Source organism: Diabrotica undecimpunctata, chromosome 4 (assembly GCF_040954645.1).
Source record: "Diabrotica undecimpunctata isolate CICGRU chromosome 4, icDiaUnde3, whole genome shotgun sequence".
NCBI lineage: Eukaryota > Metazoa > Arthropoda > Insecta > Coleoptera > Chrysomelidae > Diabrotica > Diabrotica undecimpunctata.
The window spans coordinates 124,274,560-124,297,783 of record NC_092806.1 but is presented as its reverse complement, the minus strand read 5'-3'; the positions used below and the strand labels follow the sequence as shown (position 1 = coordinate 124,297,783).

General features: G+C 33.3%; 1 protein-coding gene across 3 annotated transcripts in view; it reads left to right on the top strand.

Annotated features, from left to right (window-relative positions):
• Nucleotides 1-23,224, top strand: part of LOC140439959 (tolloid-like protein 1) — a 740,970-nt gene that overhangs the window by 693,647 nt on the left and 24,099 nt on the right. For all 3 annotated transcript variants that reach the window (XM_072530156.1, XM_072530155.1, XM_072530154.1), the window contains 3 exons: nucleotides 3,008-3,225; nucleotides 11,169-11,298; nucleotides 16,114-16,295. In XM_072530156.1, coding sequence (XP_072386257.1) covers nucleotides 3,008-3,225; nucleotides 11,169-11,298; nucleotides 16,114-16,295 — 530 coding nt within the window. The remainder of the gene's footprint in view (nucleotides 1-3,007; nucleotides 3,226-11,168; nucleotides 11,299-16,113; nucleotides 16,296-23,224) is intronic.

Genomic DNA, 23,224 nt, shown 5'->3' with positions numbered 1-23,224 from the left:
AATTTCCGGATTTACGTATGATCAGATGTCGCTATTGCGTCCATATCGAAGCCATTTTAGTGTTGCTTCTACTACGACAGGAAAGATTGTTTTCACGTTCAGAGCGTTTGTAAATAGCCGCTCCGTCGATTCCTTTTAGGATGAAATACGTATAAGCGGATATACAGACGCACTGTACGTGAAATTAAATCTTAACTGTCTTTCCTTAAAAGTAATTTTAGAATTATTTTAATTAAATCTACTTGAAACAATATTTACATTAAACGTCATTGAAAAAACAGTATACTAGTTTATTTAGTATGAACAGTTTAGAATTTTTGTTATATAATTATTTATTATATTTCTATAATAACTCAATAGAAATTGCTGTAAGTAATATAAGTACTAATGGAGGGATGTTAAGAAATATGAAATAGGTTGACAAAATAAAGTTTATATAAGATTTATCTCAATATAATTACAAATTCTTAAAGTTTCTCCACCAAAAATTAATAATAATTAAATAATTCACCCTAAACAAAATCCAAGTTGAAAAGGAGTGAGACAAAGTGACCTTTTGTCAAACACTTTCTTCAATATAGCGGTAAAATGAGAAGTCGCGTGCGGTATAAAAAAAATAGTATAATCTGAAAAAGAAATACTACAAATTCACAGGCGATATAGTAAATTTAATATTTACAAAAGTAAATATTAAATTTAAATCGTGTGTGAAAATTAACATTGCAGCTTGTACATATTCCAACCTAGCATTTAGTACACATTGTGCGCATGATGTATTTGCAGTTTTCAGCTGCATATATTTTTTTTCCATCAGGGATGTTTGTTAATAAATGTCCTATATTGTCAAAACGCACGTTATCGGGAACTCTGCTAAACGATCTACTGGCGATGTTTAAACTTAGACGACCTCCTTGTCTTGCCGGATTCTGTACCCTTGACAAATACGTTTTCACAACATCTCGCTTGAACTGAAGCTGCGTCATAGTATCACCTGATTTTCTTTTTAAAATTCCAACTGTTTTGGACTGAACAGTAAATTAGTCAAGTAAACAAGCACTACCCATTTCTTTCCACGAACTTCTATACGATATCTGGATCTGTTTTTGTCTATAAGAGCAGTGCCTCCCGATGCGGAATTATATTTCGTAATAACTGGGAATAGCATTTTACTTCATTTACATATAAAACCCCACATGAGGTTAAGGCAACGGTCACCATGCTGTTATCTGCCCATTCTACTAATACCCGCCCGTTTTCCTGTTTACCTCCTAAATCAAACTCACCTCCTTTCTTTTTCAGCTTGGCCTTTGACATCAAAGGGAATTTTTTGAAAGACGATTATCTCTTATGGTACCTGTAGCAGCATATCCCATTGGCTTTGGATGCCAAAACTTGTAAAGAGATTGTCAAAGTACAGGAAGAAGTGCAATTTTTTTCTCTTCGGGCAAATTTTCTAGCATGCAAATCAGAGGAGAAGCTGCTTTACCACACACTGTTTGCCATCAGTTCCTTGGTATGGCGTAAAATTTACTAAATAGCCAGATTTTGTATTTAAACTCCAGACATTATATCCAAAATGTATAGGTTTGACCATAATAAATTGTTTGCACGAATGCTGGCCATAATACTTTATTATGGTTTCATCGTAGCACAGTTCTTCTTAAGGAACATAATATTGCATAATTATGTTCTGCAACTTTCTAATAAAGGGTCGTAGTTTGACAAATTTGTTAGGAGGATTTAAATTATCATTATCCGCACAGTGCAACTACCGGAAAATAGTAAAATATCTGATTCTCCGCATGGCTTCTTTAACCAACATTTTACTCATATCTCCACTGGAGTCCGAATAATCTTTTTTACTAGGAAGAGTGTTGTAACCTGATAGAATTAGAATGGCAAGAAAAACTCGTATTTCTTCAATGCTGGTGTTAAGATCGAAAATATTTTTCTGTTTTGAGTACCTTTCAGTTTCCATTATTAAAAATTTTACCAAGTTATCGTCGAAAAATAGTTCGAAAATTTTCGTAATGAGGTTGTGAAAAAGGTAGGTTCTCTGCTTTAATATCGCCATGAACCCAAGTGACTTTTGTCAAATCAACTTTTAAATATAATTAATCTCCAACACTTTTAAAATCTATCTCCTCAAACGGACCATCTTTGATCCCCATTCGCTCTTCTTCTGTGTCATTCTTGCTAGAACAAACAACCTCGACCTATGCGCAAATTTGATTTTTTTTTGACAACACTATCGACAAGTCCACCACCGTCTTCCCGGCCTGAGTCCTCATCTGTCAGCTCACCCTCTGGAGGCTCAATGTAGATTTCGTCTACTTCTATGATCATCGTACGCAATGTGTAATGCCTCTTCAAGTGTTAAGCCCTTTCTAGAAAAAAAAAACAGTATTTAATAGGATGTAATATGACACTCATATTTAGGATGTAATATAACAAATAAAAACTAAAAGAATTGGTCTCAAAATATTTAGTATTTTAAACACGTTATTTTAACTTAACTAGTAGCGCCATTTCTGTTTTTGGTCTCAATTTTTCGCGTAAGAATTATTATTTTAAACAGTGTTTTGCGTTGCTATATGGCAACGCCAGTCTTTGATGTCTTAATAAAACACCTAATCAAAGTGGAAAAAAGGGTTAAAAATTAACCAAAGTCAACCAAAATACCAAATATAATCCAAAATACTATTAGAGAAAAATTGTACAACGCAGTAAAGAATACAAAAATAGAAAGCTACATATTTGAGAAAGAATAAAAATTAACTACGACATAAGAAACATTATAAATTCATTAAGTACAAAAACAGATGGATACATCCCATCAAATGGGAAATACTAAAAGTCATCCAAATACTAAATGGTGTAAACTAGAAAGAACTATATAAAATAGAAATATAAGGTTATCTGGTTTTTCTAAAAAAAAATTATTTTAACATTTTTTTATTTTTACTTAAGGATTAAATCATTGTAACCAATAAATTCAACTTTGTAGGTATAGCTTTGAAACTGCAAAATCAATCTTCGGAGACTGCGGTGGAAATGTCAGCAGTGTGGACTCGGGTGTGATCAGCAGTCCGAATTTTCCAAAAGACTACGAGGCTCCGTCGAAGAATCAAGCTTCCAAAAGCTGTAATTGGTATATCACTGTAAGACCCAAATACAAAGTTTTGTTGGTGTTCGAGAAGTTTGCTATTGAAGGGGATCCTTTAAGTAAGTATAGCAAGCATTATTTCTTTATGAGAATAAATATAATTTATGTGGGCCTAAATCTACAAACTATTTATTCAAATATTATATTGATATCTAATAATCAGATCATTCACAGCTCAACAAGTTTATTTCCTATATTGAGCACGCATGACAAATATTTTAGTATACAAAATTTTAAGACATTTTTGAAACAAAAAAAGATGTAATACCAATCAAATAAGATCAATGGATAAACCACTACAAACAACGAGTATAAACGATACAATACGAGTATAAACAAGAAACAGTCAAAAATAAAAATACAATTATGTAAATGATCTTCTTCTTCTTCAGGTGCCATCTCCGCTATGGAGGTTGGCAATCATCATAGCTATTTTAATTTTTGAGGCAGTACCTCTAAATAGTTGTTTTGAGCTTTATATAAACTATTCTCTCAGGTTCTTGCGCCATAAAATTCGTCTTCTTCCGATGCTTCTTCTGCCATCTATCTTTCCTTGCATTATGAGTCGCAGGATGCCATACTTCTCGCCCCGCATCACATGTCCGAGATACTGTAGCTTTCTTTCCTTAATTGTAAGTTCAACTTCCTTCTCTTTACCTATTCTTCTCAGTACTTCATTATACGTAACTTTATCCACCCAGGAAACCCTCATAATTCTTCTATAGGTCCACATTTCAAAGGCGTTAAGTCGTCTCATTGTGTCTAGATTTAACGTCCATGATTCCCCTTCATAGTATAGTACACTGTATACGTAACATTTTGTTAGGCGTACTTTAAGAGCTAATATTAAACCTTTGCCATATAGGACCTTTTTCATTTTCATAAAATTAAAATGAGCTTTTTCGATTCTGACTTTGATTTCTGCAGTGTAGTCATTATTTTCTGTTATAAGTGTTCCTAGGTAAGTGTACTTTTTTACTCTTTCGATCTGCTGGCCTTCTACTGTCAAGATTTCCTTAGTAGTATGGTTGTTTTTACAAATTTTTATAAACTTAGTCTTTTTGATATTGAGCGAGAGTCCGTACTCCCTGCTGCATATTACTATTTTACTTATGAGTCTTTCTAGGTCTTGTAAACTATCTGCTATTATTACTGTATCATCTGCATATCTGATGTTGTTAACTAAGACTCAATTTACTCTTATGCCGACTGTTTCACCTTCCAGAGTTTCTCGAATTACCTCTTCAGAATAAGCGTTAAATAATAGAGGTGATAGTATGCAGCCTTACCTGACTCATCTCTTTATTTCCATTTCTTCAGATGTATCTTTTTCACTTCGTACTATTGCTCGCTGATTGTAATTAAGGCTTGTTATTAGCCGTAAATCTCTTTCATCTTGGTTTTTATTTTTTAGAATTTCCATAAGTCGTTTTACTTTATCAAACTCTTTATTGTAGTCTATAAAACAGACGTAAAGAGGATGGTTAACATCCAAACATCTCTGCGTCAGCACGTTAAAGGATAATAGTGCCTCTCTGGTACCCATACCATTGCGGAACCGATATTGTGTGTCACTAATATCCAGCTCCAGTTTAGAGTGAATTCTGGTGTGGATAAATTTCAACAGAATTTTCAAGGTATGTGATAGTAAGGTTATGGTTCGATAGTCACTGCACTCTTTGGCATTCATTTTTTTTTGGAAAACACACAAATGCTAATGTGAACATTCCTCCAGGGATGATTCCCGTAGTATAGATAGCGTTGAACAGTTCTACTATTATGTCTAGGTTTTTCTCGTTAACCAACTTTAATTGCTCGCTTGGTAATTCATCTGGACCAGTAGATTATTGGTTGTCATTGAGTTTAATGCCTGACTAACCTCTGACTTGGTTATCTCTGGGCCTACATCTCCCGTTTGGTTATCTACAGATGTACTAGCTTCTCTCTGGTCCTGAAATAATTCCTCGATGTACTCTTTCCGTCGTCGTAGTTTTTGTTCTGTCTCCAATATAATATTTCCATTTTTGTCGGGCAATACATTCGAGCTTCTTCTACTTCCTACTCCGGCTAGTTCTTTGACTTTTTTATGTAGATTAAAGTTGTCATATCTGTTTTCCAGTTCTTCTGTTTCCTAACATTTTTCAGAGAAGTAGGTTTCTTTAGCCTTCCTAATTTTTGTTCTTATTTGGTTTTGAAGCTGTTTATAGCTGATCGTATTGATGGTTTTGTTTTTTCTCCTTTCATTCATCAACTCTATAATTTCCTCGGTCATCCACTCTTTTTTTTATATTTGGTTGTTGTAAGTACTTTCTTACTTGGCTTCAATATAGAGGTTTTGAAAAATTGCCACTGCTGTTCTACGTTGCAATTATTTCTTGGGTTTCTATCTAGATTTGTGTTGATTTCGTGTTTCAGATTTTCTTTTGTTTCTTCTGACTTTAGTTTCTGTATGTTAAGTTTATTGTTGTTGCGGCTTTTTTGCGTCTTTTTTAGTTGAAGTTAAAACCTAGCAATAGGAAGGCTATGATCAGAGGATATCTCTGCTCCTGGATATGCCTTTACTGCCTGAACTGAGTTTCGATATCTGTGTTTTATTAGAATGTAGTCAATTTGATTTCTGACGATTTCGTTGTCTTTGTCAGCTGGCGATTTCCGTGTATAAAGGCGTCGCTTGGGTAATTTAAAAAATGTATTTGCGGCTATAACATTATGCTCCTGGCAAAATTCTATTAGGCGATCTCCTCTGTCGTTTCGTTCACCAAGCCCATATGGTCCTACATTAGGGTAGCACTTTCCTTCGCCAATTTTTGCATTGAAATCACCCATGATCACTGTTATATCTCTAGATGCTGTGAGATGTAATGTTTTTTGAAGTTCGCTATGAAAGTTTTCTATTTCTTCTTCATTTTTGTCAGCAGTTGGCGCATAAATCTGAATTAAGTTCATTTTTCCATGGGTTGTCAATATCTGCAGCATTATAATTCTTTCGGATATCGGAACGACGCCTGTTAATGATCTCGCTACTTTTTCACTGAGGATCATAGCAACTCCATATCTGTGTTGATTGTCGCTGCTTCCAGAGTAATAAATTCGTCCATTGTCTGTATTGAGTTTGCCAGAGCTGATCCATCTTGTATCGCTTATTCCTAATATATCAATCTCCAGTCGCAGCATCTCTTGCTCTATATTCCTCAGTTTCCCAGGTTCATACATACTTCTTACGTTCCATGTAGCGATTTTGCAGAAGGATTTGTATATATTTAGTGTATGTAGTTATGTAAATGATATCATCGAAAAAATATTTCGTTTATGTACATCTTTTCCATTAAATTAATATTTTAGTTGTGATCCTGTATTTTTTTCTGTTAGTTTTCTTCTTTCTTTCTATTTTTAATTGATCTATCGCTTGTATGATATTTTTAAAGTTTCTCGATGCATGATTTTTTGACGCTTCTAAATGTATCGCCTATGGTGCATTTGGGTGTACTTTTGGATCAATATATTCCTCGTATGATTTTCTTTCGTCATCCCTTTATTTTCTGCATATTTTTGAACTTTGTCGTTACCTTTAGTGCTAGCAAATTTGAAGTTAATTTAAACTTAATAACTTTATTGCTAAATATTTTATTGATCTTGTTCCAGAAATGAACATATTGTTTTAAAATATAAAATAAAAATGTAATTCTTTAGACTTTTCTTAGTGTAGAATAACTAGAACAGTCACTTCATCAAGTTTGTTCGCGACACCCGACTGACTGGCGTCTGACCCTCTTAAATATTTTTCACAATACATAAAATAGTAGCAATCTTCACGTTCACGCAAGTAGTAGTGATTTATCAGTTCAAGTTCACACATCGCCATCAAGGCATCGAGTATTTAAAAACTCTCAATTCACGTATTAAATACTTCTCTCCGCCGAAATCAGGCATTTTCTCATACCGGTTTTCTTCTACGTGTTATAAAGAATGAATTTTTGATATTGTATAGTAAGCTACGGCCATGTTGGGCCTCTCTACTCTTAAAAGATTTAATTATAAATCGATAAACTCAAAAGAGCTTTTATTTCTCTGGAGCTATATTTGCTCATATTAAGAATCCTTATCCTTTAACGGCCGCTGAAGAACCAAACCTATGGAGATACATCCATTCACAAGTCCTTTGAAGTAAGACTTGGAATCCAAAGATTTCCAACCCTCTTATGTAGGTAGCCAGTTACAAGGCTCCCTCAGATCTTTTATTAATTGTTCTTCAGTAGGTTGGAGTGGTTTTTGGGCGTAAAGTCTACTTTTGGGCAGCTTAAATAATGTTTTAGTAACCATAAATTTAATTTGTTGACAAAACTAGATAGGAAGAGATCCACGATAATTTTTGTGACAGTGAGTGCAATTCCACTTTGAAATTTCAATCACTTTCAAAATTTGCTTTCTTGTCTCCCATATTGATTTTGATTTATTTTGTTTGTTTGATAGCTTTCTTTACATTGTAATAAAATGTTTCTTCTACTATTTTTAATTTCATTACCTTTATTGATCGTTGTTTATCATGCTGGCTACTATATTTGCTATCATGGTTTTATCGGCAGCAGCTCTAAAAAAGAATATAGTCGATTTTCCGTTATGCTGTAATTAAATTTTTAAACCATTAAATTTTTATTTTGCAAGTGTAATGTTTATTCTTCTTCTATACCTACAATATGAGATGCAAAGATTATATTTTGCATTGTGCCTCATAATGTGACCGAACTATTCCAGCGTGCTTCTTATTATTATATTGATTGGTTATGTTGTTTGGTTCAGTTCATTTCTGACTCTAACCACGCAGCTGCCTTTAGTCGTCTGTTTACCCACATATTAAAGGAATTCAAGCATTTAACCCTTTCTTTACCAGCGCCGTATATATATGGCAACAACTAGATGGGCACTCAGTCCCATCGCCGTATTTATACGTTCGCCCGTGAAATTGTTTTAAATTCTAGGACAATATACAGGCGACACTTTTTATTTTTTGGTGACATTTTAAACCCACCGTCACATTTATACGGCAGTCTAAATAAGTCTCTACGCCAAGTGCCTAACCTAAAAATATTTGGATCTGGCAGAACTACCTAGGTATTGATGACCGGTAAAGAAAGGGTCAAGCATAACCATATAAACTCTTTGAATTTGTTGGTCTATGAGAATATGTGCTTGCTCACGTTAGTGTCTGGATATTATAATAATTTATCTCGTTAACGTTATGTTAAATAAGAAGTCTTTTATATAACTTTTCCAGGTTTAACTCAGCTCTTGGGGATTCTAATGCTGTTATCGTTGCTAATCTACAGTGGGGTATCAAAGAACAAAAGGGCACTGATGATGCATTGATTAACCTCTAAGATAATTTCTTTGAGAAACTTCACTCAGAAATTAGTAAAGTCAGCAGATCTAGAAAAATCATGTTCATGGGAGACTTAGTTAGTAGGACAGGTAGAAAACAACACAATACAGTCGTAGTTGAATTTGGTGGAAGATAATGGTACTAGAGTAATAGCTGTATGTAAACAAAACGAAATAAAAATTACAGAAACAGATTTTTTCAACACCGACATATACACAAATGTACGTGATCATAAAATACCTGAAGTCTACAATCTATCGTAGACTATACAATCGTAAGGCGAAAGACAAATATGATTTTACAAAATACACGAGAACACAAAGGTGCTACTTGTGGCTGGAAACATCTTCTTGTCTGTTGGCAAACTATCAAGTGGCGGCTTTCTGAGGTGGTATTGTACACAGAAGCTCTCTTTGGTCCAGTCAGTCTCGGTTTAACTCCATATTTTCTTAGAAGATGCGGTGCAATTTCTCTCCTAAATGTAGATTGTATTGATCATACTCACAAGAGCGGACTAGTTGATTAGCATTAGTAACATTAGTTAAATATCCAGTGTGATATTGGGGTATACTATTTTTTTCCTCTCTTAGCAGTTCTGTAATTGGATATATAATTATCTATTTGATCTATCTATACCAATTTCTCCCCTTTTATCTCGGTTTTATCTTTTTTAGGAGGTTGCATGATTTTAGTATTTGATTATCGATGGAGTACTGTTGAATATATTTTCCTTACTTTTATTTAAAATTTAAAGCTAAATATCTTCTTATCTTCCTTGTTTATATAGCATCCTATTCAATAAAAAATGCTTATTTTCTATACTATACAGCTTTCCTTATGTTCGAAGTTGTCGGAAACTTAGATAGTTCACATCATTATTTTTGTCGTCTCCTGAGTCACAGTCGCAGTCGGTATTTCCGCTTTTATTGTCGAAAGGAATAATATATAAAATGTCTGCTGGCAGTATTGGAATATTTTCATCGTGAATATTCTCGGTTTTCTCTAACAGTTCAGCAACTTATTTTTTTTTTTAAATACAAAAATTGCATAATAGTTTTACAGGTGCACAAGGTGCATTACATTCTCCTAATGTCGATGTAATCTTAATGTCTTTGTATTAAGGCATTTAGGTAAATTATAATGATGGATACTGTGATTTATTTTGTGTCTGGCTGTATAACGGTAAGTCTAAGCCAGAAAAACAAAGTCTTCGACAAAATACAACACAAAAGTCTTGCAAACATATTACGGAATACAGAAATAGATAATCTAGTTTGAGAGTCATTACAAATTTATACCGATATCAAAAAGCCATAATACGAGTAGACCGGACCAACAAAAATCTAAAAATCTAATGATGAGGATTACTACAAGGATGCGTACTGTCCCCTTTACGTCTTAATATGTACTCAGAAAGGATTTTCAAAGAGGCACTAAAATACGTAAATAAAGGTATATTAATTAACGAAACACTAGTGAAAAATCTCATGTATGCAAACGATATGATACTCCTTGTGGCGAGCAGAAAAGGGCTGCAAATTTTTGTTATTCGCACTATGTAATACGGCGAGAGGTATGAAATAGCTCTGAATAAAAAAAAACAGAAATCATGACTGTCAATAAGAATGAAATTGGAGACGAAAAAATCTATGTTAAATGACAAACTTTAGAGAAGGTACCAAATACCATTACCTGAAATGTAAGCTAAATGAATAATGGGACCGTATCCTTGAAAAAAAAAACGATGCCTTGAGATAGCCAGAAGTGCTGGCAATAAGATAAAAATGGTATTATGCAATGAAAACAGGTAATAGAAATTAAAACTAGATGCAATTAAAAAGAGACTTACTAGCCTTGAGGTGTGGTGTTATCGAAGAATGTGGAAAATACGAAAATGATAACAAATACGTTAAACCTAATAAAGATGAAAGAATAAAAATACTCAATATTATGAAGCAAAAAAAATAAGCTATTTTGGTCACATATTAAAAAATAAAAAATATGTCTTAGTTAAAAAATTGAAAACAGTGTAGTAGAAAAGCAACAAGAAAACTCTCAGAGCTGCTGCGAACAGAGCAAAGTAGACGTGATGTTTGTAAATGCCCTTAAAGGATGATGCACACTAAAAAGGAGAGATATATTTTTTATATCTTATGATTATACTTCATACATTTGGGAACTACACGAAGTTAAAGTTGAAAAAAATTGATTTCATCATAGATTGCTTTATTCTCATATATTGTCCTGTTCTTATAACAATAAACAAATATACTCTATTATTAAACAGGAGAAATCAAATATAACTTTTTGTATTAATCACCGGTTTATAATTATTAATACAAAAAGTTTTTATTTCATTATAATTATTTTTACAAATAAAATAACTTATATTTTTGAAACCGGTGATTCTAGATCCAAAACTGTTAAGTAAAATATTATTGTGGTCTTCCGGATGAATACGTAGTAACTTATTACATATTATTTTTACTTGCCTTGTATATACAATCTTCATTGCTACCTAGATTGGCGTTTATATACTGTATTATAATATTTTTATATAAAAGTAAAACACAAATATGACATATATTGTAATAAATAAATTGTAATGCCAAACTTGTTTTACAGGTAGAGGTTGTCCGGCTGCAGTGTTTAGGCTATGGAATGATGTTTCCTCTACTCCTATTGAACTTTGTGGCGAAAAAGGCCTTAATGAAAAATGGCAATATGTATCTACCTCCAATGCCATGAGGTTCAGGTAAGGGTTGCATGAAAAAAATGCTAGCCGCTGAAGCCTCCTCTTCCTATTATAGGGAGTCAGGTCCTTATACAATTTCCTGTGTTTTGCAAAGTATGCCCACCTACATCTTTGACCTAAATACCCCCTTACTTAAAATGAAAATTCAGTTATTTCAAAATGTATTACCCCAGACAGGTAGAAAAAGATTTCCAGAATATCAGAATATCATACTAAATTGCTAGCCTGTTTCATGGATTGTCAACGAAACAAAGATCCACTTTACCATTAAATGTGGGGTAGGGTGGGCCGATAAAAACTTTTTTTTTATTTCGTGTTGCTATACCGCGAAAAAGTTGCTACTAGGATAGAGTTTTAAATTACAAAAAAAATTTTCAAATTGGTTGATATCTTCCAAAATTGGTTGTTTTTGAATTTTTTTAAAAACAAAAATATTTTATCCCGTTTTGCTATATTGCTTACATCTTTCCTTGAGGAGTCAAAATTAAAATAAAGCAAAGAAAGAAAAGATATATGGACATATTCCAGTCGCGCATCTTTCATGAAATATTAACAAATATCTTTTTTTTTTGCTATTTTTTTTTGAAAATACAACGCTTTTGATAACATAAAACCAATTTAACGGCCCTACTTTTCATGTTTCAGGCACAAGACTTTAATAAAAAACTACTGAATTGAATTATTACAAATCGGTGGTCCTTGCAGAGTTGTTTAGTTTTACAGCAGCCACAGACATGGCGCTGTGTGGATGACCTTCGCTCCCCTCCCACCCCGCCTTACCCATAATCCCTTTCTACTCTCTTCACACACCATCCGTCCCAGTGGACACACCAAAAAACCCAGTGCCACACCCATCAAAAAGGAAACACGTCCTGAAGAGGCACAAGCCTAAAACAGGACAGCGGACACACCCAATACACAATATATACACACAACACACAAAAATCAACGCTACAATGAATCCATCCGTCCAGACTGCTATGCTATTCTGCCATGCCGTTTCGAGCAAGCGTGTCGTGTAAAGTGCGTTCGTCTAAGTTTTATGTAAAGGATTTTTGTAATGGAATCTTCCAGAAAGATAACACGTCAGACATTTGAGTGTCCCATATTTGGCCATCCAAAAGACTTGCCTCCAAATAAGCTTCCAACCCACGTAGATGTTTTAAAATTCTGTTTTGAAGAACGTTTTAACTTAGCGTTGGAATCTAACAACAAATGTGTTAGTTTTTCTAAATTTTCTGCTAGCGTAGCCAATAAAGTCAAAACAGTATTTGAAAAAGCTTCCTTACCTAATGTGTCAGAGTACAAAATTGTTTAACTAGTAAATACTTTTCATTATAATTACTACAAACTACGAAATTTTTTTAACAATGACAAAGACCAAAGCCATTGTTCAAAAGAAAACTTTCAGAATTTAAAAAAAATCGGCTGGAATCTTTGATGTTTTGTGTTGCAAGTGCAATATTTTCGTGCAATGCAGTTGCCACAACACTCCTGACTTATGTGCGTGTACTTTGATATATGAATGTACTTGCGAGAGTCCCAAAAATTCCCCCGTTGGAACTTAGATTTGTATACTTACAAAGGAAGTATGGGTTGGCTAACATTGGAAGTGTGGATATTGAACAGACGAAAGAAAAAGAAGAACTAGGCTGAAAAACACTCAACTGATACTTCCTCTTGATGAATCGCAACCTTTATACTCAAAATCAAATGTGACATCAAACACAAACAGTGACTCATCCGAAGGACTTGGTACTATGATAACTATGAACCTCCTGCAAAATCTCCGTGACAGATGCGAGTTAAATTAAAGTCCACAGCCTTAGTTAGTGACCGTTATGGAGTATCAGACCGTACGACCGCAGCGATTGCATCGAGTGTTTTAAAAAACGTTGGTATGATTTCAGAAATTGATAGTTCATATGTTGTGGATAAAAAAAAACTTAGACGGGAAAAAGAACGTAAACGCAGGCAACTAGAAGATAAATGTTTAAGTGTACACCTGCCACCGAAGGGACTCTATTTTGATGGCAGGAAAGATAAAACAAACACAGACTGAAAAACGGGTATTATTCGCCTAGTTGAAGAGCATTTGAATAGACCATTGCAATGGGGAGTGTGTCTTTTGCACTTTAATGAACTGCCATTTCGTCACTTATTTCAAGTTCTTGACGGTGAAACATCCGGTCCCAATTCTTTTAGTGGTCCACTAGAAGTCCAGCTTAGTGCATGTAAAAATCTTCCACTAGTCGGTTTTAAGAGTATTGAATGTAAAATTCCAGATGTAGACCGGAAGCTTGTCCAGACAGTGAATGTCGTCGCGATCCTGGACCTCTTTTCCACTCAAGGGGGCTAACCGCAGCCAACCGTATTATACGACTTTACGTGAGTACAGTAGAACCTACTCATGAAAATAAAATTTTAGTTTTGTTCATTATGAAGTCTTACATGCCTGTCTGGTTCAGTGTAAAGAAAAGTAAATATTTCACAGATGGCCCGAAGCACGTGTTCCAGGCTGCAGGCAGCATTTTTACCTGAAAATCTCCTGCAAGTTGTTGATCCCGTCATAGAGAGAAATTCATTTTTTGCTCATCCTGAAAATTTACTTTTAAGCATGCTTGTAGATGATAAGAAGCACATCTGAGAACTAGCTCTAAGAAGAGTAATAAAAACGAGAAACACAACAACGAGACCATTACCTAGGAACTTTGTTACTCCAAAACTTATTTTCAGTGCAACTGACTACACAGAGATGATACACTGGGGCACATGTCAGTTATCGTCCCTACCCCTACTGTGAAGATCAACTGATAAAGAAATTTCTGAAAATATTAGTAAATGGAAATTTAATAAGTTTCCATGCTATACGCAAGCTGTGGAACGTTGTGTGAAGCTTGTTACTGAGGCGTCGAAAAAGGTCGTTGGTGCCAACTCCAGGGATGGATTCATCAGGAAAACACTTTTTTTTCGTTCTTTCATGCCAGACTACACACACAAGTCACAGTTTTAGTGAACATCGACTAGTAGACCTACCAGTTTGTTTGAAATAACGACTAAAAGTAAAAGTAAAATTTAACAATAGGTTCATTCATAAACACGTTTGTTTTGCATATTACTTTGTAATTATTGTACTGTAAATGTATGCAATTGTACATGGAATTTACAAACAATATACTGTATTTTAATGTTTGAGGTATTTTTAATTGTATTCATTAAGAAGCCCGAAATTCCATTAGAAGTAGAACTATAGTATTCGTTTTATATCCTGAAATACGTTGTATTTTCAAAGAAGAAAATAGCAAAAAAAAGATATTTGTTAATATTTTATGGACGATGCGCGACACTAATATGTCAATATATCGTTTTTTTCTTTGCTTCATTTTAATCCTGACCCCTCAAGGAAAGATATACGCGATATAGCAGAACAGGATTATATATTTGTGTTTTCAAAAGAATTTTAAAAACAACCAATTTTTTTAAACTTTACCACCAATGCGCGACCGGAAGATATCAACTAAATTATTTTTGTAATTTAAAACTCTATCCTAGTAGCAACTTTTCCGTGGTATACCAACACGAAATAAAAAAAAGTTTTTTAATGTGGGGACTTCAATGCTAAAATAAAAACAAAGGCAGATGAAACAGTTCCCATGACTGGGAAAATTTAGTTTGGTAAACAGGAACAAGCAAGGTGAAAATTTACCTAGTTTTCTGCTGGAGAAAATATATGGATTTATGTGGCAGTATTTACACCCACATACACAGAGTCTAATAATAAAAATGCATTTAAAGACATAAACACATATCAAAAGCATTCTCGAAAGCTTTTACGTGACAACGTCTTTTTCTCGGTAGAATATTTATTGATATGAATATTATTAAATTGCACAATAGGAACAAGGAATTGAATGAAAATAAGAATTGCACAAATTTTAACTATAGAAATATATTTTGTTTACTAAAACATTGTACATGTAAACTTAAACTTAACTAATTTCTCTTTGAGTGATTTTGTTGAGGATAGGACGATGATTTAAGCACACACCGATTCAACGCGCCTAATTCTCTAGTGCTGCGCGAGCAGCGGACCGATCATGTTTGAGTGGGAGAGAGACGCAAGGCATTCGCCGGTCCGGCGGGCCTCTCTCTCGTTCGGTGACTCACCGTAACAGACGTGAGCGGGCGTTACACTTTTTCATGAATGACTCCGAGCCACAACCTAATTTAAGACGTTGTCACGTCAAAAGCCAAAAGATACATTGTCAAAAGAAATCATACAACGAAAGAATAAGTCCCCAAATACAAGTATTATTAGAAGAGGAAAACACTGTACAGTAATAGAAGCAAACAACACCATAAACTTAAGAGATAAGTATAAAAATATAACTGGAAAGATAAAACTAAACAATTTCAACATACGATTGAAAATAAAAGGGTCTGAAAGTTCTAAAAAGAAAATTAACAAATGGCAAAATAGAAGTAATGAAGTTAAAAAATAAAGGTTAAAGTACCATCAACAACAGAGATGAATGTTTAATGATAGTAAAAGATTTTATATAGAATTGTACAGAAGTTAACAAAACCACGATAAAAAAAGAAAGAAAAAAAAAGAAAAAGATGAAGTTTCAGGCAAAAGTCAAAAATAACGATCAAAAATAATTTAGGATAAATGTTGGATCCGACGATCAGAATTTATGTGTTTATGTTAACCTATATTATTTTAGTAATAAATTGTGGACCAAGAATAATACTATATAAAAATAAGTTTCATTTCTTTATTATATAAAGGTTATATTATGTTCTGTTTTTTAGTTTTATAACGGCAGACAAAGCTGTTGGTGCTCAAGGATTCCGAGCAGTTTGGACTGAAGTGATAGAAGGGCCAAGCTGTGACGAGTTTCAATGCCTAAAATCGGGGTTTTGTATTCCTGATAAGTTAAGATGTAACAAGATCAACAACTGCGGAGCCGACGATGACTCGGACGAGGAGGACTGTGAGTGATCTAATGGTCATTATGCATTGCTCAGTGTTTGTTCGTCTTTGAATTGAATTAATTTTAAAATTAAATATACATATAAAGCTAGTTCTTAATCTTAAATAGGTAAATATTATAAAATATTTAGGCTAACCGTAGGTTTTAATTTGTCTTAAAAGTGTAGTTTAAAAAATATTTACAATAACATTTTTTTCACTTGTGGGTCCTATAACCAATTAACTTAAAAAATTAAATTTTAAGTTTTATTTTTCTGTCAAACATTAACATTTACCATCATCAGCCCGTTTTAAGGCCTCTCTTGTTTGTATCCAGAGTGCACGGTCATGTGGATTTAATTTTTCGTCATCTTTCGCAGATCATCTTGCCATCGTGTAGGTGGTCTTCCTCTGTTTGGTCTTCATTTGGTTAATTCGTTTCCACCTTCCATTGCTTACCCTTGCCACGTAGCATGCTTATTTTTATTTTATTATGCAAGCTCTTTCTACAATATCTGCAATTCTGAATCTTTTTCGTAGGTCTTTGTTTGTGATATTGTCTGTTATTGTTACTTCTATCATTAAAAGCTCCATCTTTCTTTGTGTTACTCTTAGCTTTGAAGCATAGTTTTTTGTTAGTGACAGATTTTTGCACCGAAGGTCATTACTGGCAGAACACACTGAACGAAGACTTTTCGCTTCAGATTATTCAATATGTTGCCGTTGTTAAATACGTTTTTAAGATATTCATATATCTGCTATTCTTCTTGATACCTCACCTGATTGGTCGTCCTTGCATATTTTAATTTATGTCAAATTCTTTATTAAATAAACAATCAAAATACTTTTTATATTGATTTTGACATCATTTTTGTAAACTATTCTATGGTTGGCTATTTTATATGTCTTAACTTCGTCCTCCTTTAAGGTTATCGTATCGATTTGTATACGTTTATGCTATAGCATTTTTACTGCTATTCTAGCTTCCTTTTGACGGCCTTATAGTTGTGTTTGACCTATTGTCATACCACTGTGTATACATTTTTCTCTTATCGTTATTTTTCTTGTACTTTCTTTGACCACTACGAAATCTGTTTATTATTGAGGTTTTCTTTAATTATTTTTAATACCTGTATGTCTAATAACACTATTCATATTTCTCCAAATTGTACTATCAGCCCAGGAAAATAAGTTTTTTTTTCGTGACACTTATCTGGTCAGGCAAACGAAAGTTGTTTTGAGGCGCATGGACCTCTGTAACAAAAACCTATATGCTTCCTGCAGTCGATTTGTGGACTTAATTAGTTATTAACGAATTAATGTAAAAAAACGGTAAATGTTCGCTTTTTTCATCTATCAGCAAAAATAAAGCATTTAAAACAAATTTAATAGTCATAAGCTTATAAGTCACATAAAATTCTTCAAAATAGCGATTTTTAAACGTTTTTTTCCTTATTTGTTGCTTAGAAAAATTAAAAATAAGTAAAACATTTCGGTTTTTTATTAACTCTAGAACCACACGGTGATGATTGGGACATATCTAGTACCTTCACGTCGGATACGACATCATTCTAATTTTACCGCTATTTTATATCGTAAACTTACTTTAATGTACAAAACAGACAATTGTAAACTAAATAACCAAACTCATAATAGATTTTAGTAAAAAATGCGTTTATTATTGATATATATATATATATATATATATATATATATATATATATATATATATATATATATACATTGGAAGTACATAAACGATTAAACAAAAGTAATACAATTCTTCATATTCCAAGTTATAAAATAGAACAAAAAAAAACAACAAAAACGGTTAAACAAAATAAAAAATTACAAAATTTTTATTTTGTTTAACCGTTGTATTTATTAATTATAATTCTGGGGGCAAACAATTCGTTTGTGCTCACTACACACACTTTTATTACAATGGCCACAACTGTAATTTTTCTCCTTCTCTTTCTCCGATCACAGAGGGTACACAATACTGGTCTTTTTGAGCTTCCTTGTTAAGCGTCAGCAGCTATATTTGTAGCAGAAGGGACATCTTTATCCAGCAATATAGATATTTGCGTCCTTAGGGCAACTGGAATTTTGAATTCTTCGCTGCATGTGAGTAGCCGATAAGGCGAGCGATAAGTTTTTTAAAAATTGAGGTGTATCTACATTCAGTTTGTAAATTACAAAAGTATTCACAGCAGCAGCATCAAGAACTCCAAAAAAGTACCTCATAGGACATCGGTTGGATTTTCTTTTGGTGGTCTTTGAATGACAGAGCTGATCAAAGACGTCGGATCACTCCTTCGTCATATTGTAGAATTCTATTATATCAAGTTTATTGGACATTTGATTTACGTCTTCAGTAGAATGCATTGACTATTGACTATTGCTACCAATATTTTATCTTGACTGTACAAAAATCGTGATGACTCAGTAGGAATCCCTTTTTTGTCAATAAAGGATTTAGGAATCTCCCTCTTATTTCTTCGAAGGGTGCCTACTAAAGTTAGATTACTCTTCCTAAGTTCCTCAGATAGTTGACAAGACGAAAACAAGTTGTCAGTGGTAACGTTTCTGTTTGAGTTCTTGATGGGTTCTACCAGCTTGAGAACATATTGAGTTGGTAACAGCAGGTCACTTTGTGGTCTGTTCTCTTTGCCAACGTAACGAACTCCTCCATTGAAAGAGAATGTTTTTGCATCACAAAGAGAAATAATTTTGAGTCCATACTTATCTGGTTTACTTGGTATATACATTTTAAACGGGCATCTTCCCCTAAAGCTTAACAAAGTCTCATCCACGGTTATATACTCCGATGGAGTGTAATTTTTTCTGCAATCACTCTCGAATAAACTCCTGAATTCTCTGAATGGAGCAAATTTATCTGTTTTCCTTCGTTGTTCCCTCATGATCTTAGAATCGAAGCGAAGCACTCTCAACAAAAACTCAAAATGATTTTTGCTCATGACGCAACGAAATAAACTGGGACCAAAAACTGGAGAAAACATATCCAGTAATGTCAAGACTGAATTTTTAGTGCACCAAGTAAATATAGCAAGCCAATAAAGGACTTTATTTCTGTATCATCTGTTGAAGATATGTAAGACTGTTCTGAATTACATGCCGATGATGTTTTCTCAATGTCTTCATTAGTATATTGAACAATCAGTTCAATCATCTCATCTGTTATAAAAAGATTAAAAATATTTATTTCGTCAGTAAGACCTTTGGCTTAACCCTTTGCTGCTGGAAGGTGTGTAATAATATTTCTCGAAGGAGTTCGAGAGTGTATACTACTCAATGGAATGTCAGTCCAAATTGTTTCATTGTCTGTACCCAAAAAAAAGTTTGTCTCATCTAGTGGTTCATTTGCTAAAGGCACGTCCATACCTTCATCATTTTCGTCACAGTCAGAGGGTACATACTCGATATCCTCATAGTTATGATCCGATAAAATATTGTCCTCAATTTCACTTACACTGCCATCTATGGATGAATCGCTTTCTCCATCTTCTATTTTAGAAATTTCTTCCAAAATCTCCTTTTTAGATAAATATCTTTGATTAAATTCCATTTTCTAAAAAAAAATATATTACGTAAACTACACGGTAACGTCGTATCCGACATCAACGCGTAATAAAATCAGAACAAAAAAAGTTTGACTCACCTTACTTCGTGGACATCAAGAGAACGACTACTTAGGAGGGTACTAGACGGCAGTAGACGCCAACTCTACCCCACTACCTTATACGCATCAAATGTCAGACTCGATGTCGAATCCGACGTAACCGTGTGGTTCTAGGGTTAACGTCAATAACTTTTTTAAAAATAAACTTATAACCTTTATATTACATGGAATGTTTAAAAGGCGATCACTGGCTTAAAAGGTAATCCAAATTTTAAATCGAAGTTTTATTGTGCAAAATTTAAAAACTATTCTTCCCCCTCCATTGCTCCCGCGAGTTTCCAAGCTGGTCAATTTTGAGCATAAAATTTTGAAGCTTTGTGAGCGATTCCATTAAAAGTAAATTTAGATCGAATTTTGAACAACAAAACTTTAAAGTATGTTCTTTCAAATCACTAATAAGATCTCTTACAATAAACAAATCTGCTTTCAATAAAAAAAAAGGACTAACTTCGTCCCTAATTGTCCTAGGACAAGTTTTTTTCTTTAAAATTGTAGAAAAATGCAGATTTTCTTAATAAAATAAATAATTTTCTTGCAGGCAATGGTTAAAAAGTTATTCTAATTGGTTATAAGCTAAAAATCGACATGTTTTTGCAAAATTAATTTGCAATATTTAAAATTGTTTTTCTTCATCATTGTTAAATTATATTATTAAAGTAAATCTTCTTATTTTAGACTATGCCAATATGATTAGTATAACTATATATTTTTCTGACCTATACTTCTGCAAAAAAAAATTAATTTGGGAATAACAAATTAAATAACTTTTATACTATTTAAACAATCGGTTTGAAATATTGATCATATTTTATGCACTACAAGACCCAACATTCTGTTCAATATGCAGGCTATAAGTTTATTCTTAAAACTTAACTGGTCCGGTGCTGTAGCAGTAGCGTAACTGGTCTGGCGTAGTCTGCGAAACTACTGTTTTCAAGAAAGCAAAACAACACTCAAAAGTAATTTTTTTAATAAGAAAAAATGTTACAAACATACCCTGATATATTTATATAAAAGTGAACGTATTAGATTTGGGCATTATTTGGGCTAAGAAAAAAATATTAAAATAAAACTGACATCCATACAAATATTTGTGAAAAAGTACAGAGTTTTGAAAAGTAATTAATAAAAATATAAAAAACGCTATAAAAAAAATTATTCCTAGGATAAATGTTCAAATTGCACACTAAACAAAAAATTAGGTAAAATAAAAATCGATCAAAAATGTTTGTTTCCAGCATCAGTCAAACTTTACCAATTTTATATGCAATTTTTACATAGTGGTTGTGTACATCCCAAACAAACAGGCTCATTACAACGCAAGCACAGGTATTTTGTCATCCTGCGATTTCTACTAGGACACAAACTGCAAATCTTGCGTTTTTCTAAAATATGAACATCCGTCTGATTGTCCCCTTGTTCTTCTTGAACTCCAAGTATCTGGCTAATTGTAAAACGTAATTGACGTGGAATGTTCGTCATTGTCATTCGTCTTTTCATGTGATCTTGCACTAACTTCATAGCCAACTCCAAAGCAAAAACACTTTTTTCTTTTATTACTGGATTGTTTTTGTAACACTGATGTAGAATATATGAATTTGCTATAGAAATGTCCCAAACATGTTCTTAACTCAGTAACATCCATGGATAGAATGGATAGAACGTCTCCAAGATGATGGATAGAACTAGCACAATATTTCTCACGCATTGATCGTAATTTTGTGTTTATATTATGCTCAATATGTTGTAGAATGTTATCACTAAACAACATATTCCAAACAGACAAGGGTATCGCAGCCTCGCCGAGCATTTTTGCCTTTGTTTTTAGAATTGGCACTTTTATGACAATATTGTGTTTACGTATTCTAGATGAGGGGATAACTTCTGACGTACACCACCTGTGTCGATTTTTACCATAAACATAGGTTTTGTCACTATCACTTACTGCTAATTCATCACAATCTGCAGGCTCGTCAGAATCAGAAAATTCCGAACATGTATCGTGTTCAGATTCAATGTTATGGTCTTCCGAAATATCGTCTACATCACTGTCACTATCACATTCCTCATTGTACCACTTTAAAAGAGTTGTCTCATAATCGTCATCGCCGAAACGCACTCGTTTTGATGGCCCGGCCATAATTTCTAAAAATGCACGACATACAAAAAAGTCACACCAACAGTCCGGCGTCGTCTGAGGAACTACTCTCGACCTAATTGTTGCGATAACTTTTTAGAAATTAAGAGAAACTTGTCGCAAATACACTCACTTGTCAAGCTTCAATAGTTTAAGGATTAGATAGAAGGACTTGCCTGTGGGCAATGCCAATTTCCAATAAAATATAATTAAAAATATGGAATCGTCTGTCAGACGACGCCGGACCAGTTAAGGGTTAAAATAGTTATAAACATTAATAAAAAACCGAAATTTTCTACTTATTTTGCAGTTTTTTAAAAAACAAATAAGCATAGAAACATTTAGAAAACCCTATTTTAAGGGTTTTGGTATGACTTATAAATGTTTTAGTATGACTTTAAACTATAAGTTTCGAACTTTTTTGTTGATAGACAAAAAAGCGGAAATTTACCGTTTTTTGACATCAATTTGTTAATCACTAATTAATTACAAAAAATCGACTGCAGGAAATATATAGGTTTTTGTTACAGAGGTCCATACTACAAAAAAATAACTGTCGTTTTTCTGACCGCTTCAGTGTCACAAACATGATACTTTTTTGCTTATTTTCCTTGCCTAAAGAACTTGCTTTTATGTTTTGACACATTTGTTTCTCATTTTTCATGTTTTCTCATAAAAATACCCACTTTATTATATTTTAACAAGCACCGTTTAATTTTTTCTCGTTTTGTTCCTCGTTTTTTTTTATGAAGTCGAGTCCTCCATGAATTGTTTCCCATCCTTTTTGGATTGACCTACATGCGCAATAAAATTACTTCCTAATGTGAATTTAGTTTCTGATTAAATATCTCTAAGTATGTATCTTCTTTGATAAAAGATTATCTTTCATTTCTCTTTCAGTAATTATACAAATCCATACTCCTAGGATTACTTTTAATTTACTTTATTCTTTACAAAGTTCTTTTGCCTTTTGTTTTTCCACATCGTGTCTTGTGTGCAAAGAATTTGTAATTCTCTTATTTAAAGCTCATCTAACAACGATACTTTTACCTGTAGGAATTCCAAGATCCCAAGCCCCTATTCTGATTTGTCTAACATGTAACTCGCCCTA